Source organism: Mustelus asterias, chromosome 24 (assembly GCF_964213995.1).
Source record: "Mustelus asterias chromosome 24, sMusAst1.hap1.1, whole genome shotgun sequence".
NCBI classification, from domain to species: Eukaryota; Metazoa; Chordata; class Chondrichthyes; order Carcharhiniformes; family Triakidae; genus Mustelus; species Mustelus asterias.
In genome coordinates this window covers 54,446,317-54,452,316 of record NC_135824.1, presented here as the reverse complement: position 1 = coordinate 54,452,316, position 6,000 = coordinate 54,446,317, and the positions used below count along the sequence as shown (strand labels likewise).

Sequence of the window (6,000 nt, the reverse complement as noted above, 5' to 3'; positions counted from 1 at the left end):
GTGTGAGAGTGTGTTTGTGTGTGTGAGTGATTGTGCGTGTGTTTGTGTGTGTGTGAGTGAGTGTGTGAGAGAGTGTGTTTGAGTGTGAGTGGGAATGTGTGTGTGTGTGTGAGTGTGTACAATAGTGTGTGCTTGTGTGTTTTTTACTGTCTGTGTGAGTGTGAGAGAGTGTATGTGTGAGTGTGTGTGTGTGAATGTGTGTGTGTGAGTGTGTGTGTGTGAGTGTGTGTGAGTGTGTGTGTGAGTGTGTGTGTAAGTGTGTGTGTGAATGTGTATAATAGTGTGTTTGTTACTGTGAGTGTGTTAGTTACTGAGTGTGATAGTCTGTGTGACTGTGTAATAGTGTGTGCTTGTGGATTTGTTGCTGTGAGTGTGATAATGTGTGTGTATGTGATTGCGTGTGCGTGTATTGGGGATGGGGTATGTGTCTTGTGTTCAGGGTTTATGTGATGGGTTAAATTATGAGGAGAGTGGCAGGATTAAATTGTCTAGAATCGAAGTGATGAATTGATGGAAGATTTCAGATGTTAAGGAGTGTGTAAGGAGAGATGTGTGCGAGATGAGTGTGGGATGTATGTTATGTGTGACATGCGTGTGTGCACACTCACATAAAGGCTTGAGGAGGTAAAGAGAATTAATTATAGTCACCAATAACACTCCGTCCATAGATAGGTGAGTATGGATGATACACAGTGTGTGTGTGACTGAGTAAACGGGGCTTCAGTGAAGGGCACTCCAGGTGGGTGCAGTTGGACAGGCCCCAGTTGCCAAGTTTGGTGATCAGTTGGGTGAGGGAGAAGGATATATGGGCCGGAGTTTTACCGCCCTGTCCACCACAGGAATTGGAGCGGGCGAGGGGGTGGACCATGGAAAGGTCCATTGATCTTGGGCGGGATTTTATGGTTTCGGGACGAGCGGGGCTGGATAATCCGGCCCAGGGGACTTGGAGAGAGTGCAATGTAAATTTACCAAAATGTACTCCATGGATTAAACTACAAAGGAGGATAACATAGAAAGTAGAGTGGACCATTCGGCCCATCGAGTCTGCACCTCCAACAATCCCACCCAGGCCCTATCCGCAAAACCCCACGTATTTGCCCGACTAATCCGTCTAACATAGACATCCCAGGACAATAAGGGGCAATTTAGCATGGCCAATGCACCTAACCTGCACATCTTTGGAGTGTGAGAGGAAACCGGAGCACCCGGAGGAAACCCACGCAGACACGGGGAGAACGTGCAGACTCCGCACAGACAGTGACCCAAGCTGGGAATCGAACCCAAGTCCCCGGAGCTGTGAGGCAGCAGTGCTAACCACTGTGCCACCGTGCCACTCTTTCAAGAAGAAATTAAAGTCAAAAGTTTATTTATTAGTCACTAGTAGGAGACACGTTGATTAGGCACATTGGCCGTGCTAAATTCTCCCTCAGTGTACCCGAACAGGCGCCGGAGTGTGGCAACTAGGGGATTTTCACAGTAACTTCAGTGCAGTGTTAATGTCAGCCTATTTATGACACTAATAAAATGAATAAACATTTAAACATTTCATTAACACTGCAATAAAGTTACTGTGAAAATCCCTTAGGCGCCACACTCCGGCGCCTGTTCGGGTACACTGAGGGAGAATTTAGCACAGCCAATCCATCTAACCAGCACATCTTTCGGACTGTGGGAGGAAACCGGAGCACCCGGAGGAAACTCACGCAGACACGGGGAGAACGTGCAAACTCCACACAGACAGTGACCCGAGTGGGGAATTAAACCCGGGTCCCTGGCGCTGTGAGGCAGTAGTGCTAACCAACCATGCCACCCAGATGGGATAAAGGGATCAAGGAATATGTGGGGGGAGATCAGAATTTGATGATCAGCCATGATCAAAATGAATGGCGGAGCAGGCTCGATGGGCCGAATGGCCATCTCCTGCTTCTATTTTCTATGTTTCTCTAAATATTCAAAGATTCTTTTTCCACCACCCTTTGAAGAAGAATGTTCCAGAGACTCACCACCTTCTGAGAGAAAATAATTCTCCTTATCTCCGTCTTAAATGGGCGACCCCTTATTTTTAAACAGTGACCCCCTAGTTCTAGATTCTCTCACAAGAGGACATAAGAACATAAGAACTAGGAGCAGGAGTAGGCCATCTGGTCCCTCGAGCCTGCTCCGCCATTCAATAAAATCATGGCTGATCTTTTTGTGGACTCAACTCCACTTACCCACCCGCTCACCATAACCCTTAATTCCTTTACTGTTCAAACATTTATCTATCCTGGCCTTAAAAACATTCAATGAGGTAGCCTCAACTGCTTCACTGGGCAGGGAATTCCACAGATTCACAACCCTTTGTGTGAAGAAGTTCCTCCTCAACTCAGTCCTAAATCTGCTCCCCCTTATTTTGAGGCCATGCCCCCTAGTTCTAATTTCATCTGCCAGTGGAAACAACTTCCCTGCTTCTATATTATCTATTCCTTTCATAATCCTATACATTTCTACAAGATCTCCCCTCATTCTTCTGAATTCCAATGAGTATAGCCCCAGTCTACTCAGTCTCTCTTCATAAGCCAACCCTCTCAACTCCGGAATCAACCTCGTGAATCTCCTCTGCACCCCCTCCAGTGCCAGTATATCCTTTCTCAAGTGAGGAGACCAAAACTGTACACAGTACTCCAGGTGTGGCCTCACCAGCACCTTATACAGGATGTTAAAGTGCAACCGGTGACAATTTTGTATTGGATGTAATGTGACCAATGGTAACAACTTGAAAGGGTCAGCTGACCCAGCAAACCATGGAACCAATGACACAAATGATGTGATGACTCTCTATAAATAAGAACCTGTTTGGAATTGTGGGAAGCTTGGAGTGGCCCAGGGCGAGGCCCCAAGTTTGGAGTAATGAAGTTTCTTTATTAAACCCTTTCTTTGATTTTATAAGTTGGAATAAGTTTTGTTATACTTTTAATTGCCTGCATTTGAAGACATCCTTCCAAAGAGACAGAGGAGACATCTTCTCCACATCCACCCTGTCCAGACCCCATTGGGGACCTTACAGGTATCAATCGAGTCGCCTCTTACTCTTTCATACTACACTGCATTCAAGCCTAACCAGTCCAACCTCAGGTTCCACCCCGAGGGGTCCTCTGGCGACTGGGAATCATGATGTGGAGATGCCGGCGTTGGACTGGGGTAAGAGTTTTAACGACACCAGGTTAAAGTCCAACAGGTTTATTTGGTAGCAAATGCCATTAGCTTTCAGAGCGCTGCTCCTTCGTCAGATGGAGTGGAAATCTGCTCTCAAACAGGGCACACAGAGACACAAAATCAAGTTACAGAATACTGATTAGAATGCGAATCTCTACAGCCAACCAGGTCTTAAAGATACAGACAATGTGAGTGGAGGGAGCATTAGGCACAGGTTAAAGAGATGTGTATTGTCTCCAGACAGGACAGCCAGTGAGATTCTGCAAGTCCAGGAGGCAAGCTGTGGGAGTTACTGATAGTGTGACATAAACCCAACGTCCCGGTTTAGGTCTAGACCGGGATGTTGGGTTTATGTCACACTGTAAGGAGTCTAACAACACCAGGTTAAAGTCCAACAGGTTTATTTGGTAGCAAAAGCCACCAGTGGCGTTTGCTACCAAATAAACCTGTTGGACATTAACCTGGTGTTGTTAGACCCCTTACTGTGTTTACCCCAGTCCAACACCGGCATCTCCACTTTATGTCACACTATCAGTAACCCCCGCAGCTTGCCTCCTGGACTTGCAGAATCTCACTGGTTGTCCTGTCTGGAGACAATACATATTTAGAAACATAGAAACGTAGAAAAACTACAGCACAAACAGGCCCTTCGGCCCACAGGTTGTGCCGAACACATCCCTACCTTCTAGACCTACCTATAACCCTCCATCCTATTAAGCTCCATGTACTCATCCAGGAGTCTCTTAAAAGACCCTATTGAGTTTGCCTCCACCACCACTGATGGCAGCCGATTCCACTCGCCCACCACCCTCTGTGTGAAAAACTTCCCCCTAACATCTCCCCTGTACCTACCCCCCAGCACCTTAAACCTGTGTCCTCTCGTAGCAGACATTTCCACCCTGGGAAAAAGCCTCTGAGAGTCCACCCGATCTATGCCTCTCAACATCTTATATACCTCTATTAGGTCTCCTCTCATCCTACGTCTCTCCAAGGAGAAAAGACCGAGCTCCCTCAGCCTATCCTCATAAGGCATGCCACTCAATCCAGGCAACATCCTTGTAAATCTCCTCTGCACCCTTTCAATCTTTTCCACATCCTTCCTATAGTGAGGCGACCAGAACTGAGCACAGTACTCCAAGTGGGGTCTGACGAGGTCTTATATAGCTGCATCATTATCCCCGGATTCCTAAACTCAATCCCTCAATTGATAAAGGCCAGCACACCATACGCCTTCTTAACCACCTCCTCCACCTGCGGGGCCGATTTTTAACCTGTGCCTAATGCTCCCTCCACTCACATTGTCTGTACCTTTAAGACCTGGTTGGCTGTCGAGAGATTCGCATTCTAATCAGTATTCTGTAACTTGATTTTGTGTCTCTGTGTCCTGTTTGAGAGCGGATTTCCACTCCATCTGACGAAGGAGCAGCACTCCGAAAGCTAATGGCATTTGCTACCAAATAAACCTGTTGGACTTTAACCTGGTGTTGTTAAAACTCTGACTGGGAATCTGACAGAGATGCGAGCAAGGAGTGTCATCACGGCGATGGGAACGTTTGATGAATTACACTCGGAAGAAGTGAGACCGGCAATGTTTCTCCTACCTGTGACAATCCCAAGTAGATGGAGACGGTCTCAGAGATGTACAAGAATTTCCCTTCTCGATTTAGTGCAAAAATAAAGCCATCCAAGGACTGCGGGAGAAAAGAAAGACAAAAAAAAAAATCAGCTTAATATTTTAAAATGTTTCGACCACTCTGGGAGCTCTCAGTTCCATCTGTTCATCCGCAAAAAGAAAGGGTGTACAATTTGTCACACCCCTCATCAACAACTTAAAAGTTTAGTTTATTTTTCTTATTAGTGTCACAAGTCGGCTTACATTAACACCGCGATGAAGTTACTGTGAAAATCCCCTTAGAACATAGAACAGTACAGCACAGAACAGGCCCTTCGGCCCACGATGTTGTGCCGAGCTTTATCTGAAACCAAGATCAAGCTATCCCACTCCCTATCATCCTGGTGTGCTCCATGTGCCTATCCAATAACCGCTTAAATGTTCCTAAAGTGTCTGACTCCACTATCACTGCAGGCAGTCCATTCCACACCCCAACCACTCTCTGCGTAAAGAAGCTACCTCGGACATCCTTCCTATATCTCCCACCGTGAACTCTATAGTTATGCCCCCTTGTAATAGCTCCATCCACCCGAGGAAATAGTCTTTGAACGTTCACTCTATCTATCCCCTTCATCATTTTATAAACCTCTATTAAGTCTCCCTAGTGGCCACACTCCAATGTTCGGGTAACACTGAGGGAGAATTTAGCACGGCCAATGCACCCTAACCAGCACGGTCTTTCAGACTGTGGGAGGAAACCGGAGCACCCGGAGGAAACCCACGCGGACACGTGGGAGAAACAGAAAATTTTGGGGAAGGAGGGAATGAAGGGGAGAGCGAGAAAAACTGGAAAATCCTGTCAATGGAGCTTTGCATGGTCTGGGCACCCATCCCATCACCCTCCTGCCCTCCCCTCGCCCGCTACAATTCCTATGGTGGGAGGGGGATAGGAAAATTCCCCCCGAAGGGGCAATTTAGCACGGCCAATCCACCTAACCTGCACATCTCTGGACACGAAGGGGCAATTTAGCATGGCCAATCCACCCTAACCTGTATATCTTTGGACACTAAGAGGCAATTTGGCCTGGCCAATCAACCTAACCACACATAGAAACATAGAAAAACTACAGCACAAAACAGGCCCTTCGGCCCCACAAGTTGTGCCGAACATACCCCTACCTTCTAGGCCTACC

General features: G+C 47.0%; 1 protein-coding gene across 1 annotated transcript in view; it reads right to left on the bottom strand.

The window, feature by feature from the left end:
- The window catches only part of LOC144511103 (neuronal PAS domain-containing protein 3-like), a 180,648-nt gene that overhangs the window by 122,114 nt on the left and 52,534 nt on the right, over positions 1-6,000 (bottom strand). Inside the window, exon 2 of the mRNA XM_078241079.1 lies at positions 4,797-4,921. Coding sequence (XP_078097205.1) covers positions 4,797-4,921 — 125 coding nt within the window. The remainder of the gene's footprint in view (positions 1-4,796; positions 4,922-6,000) is intronic.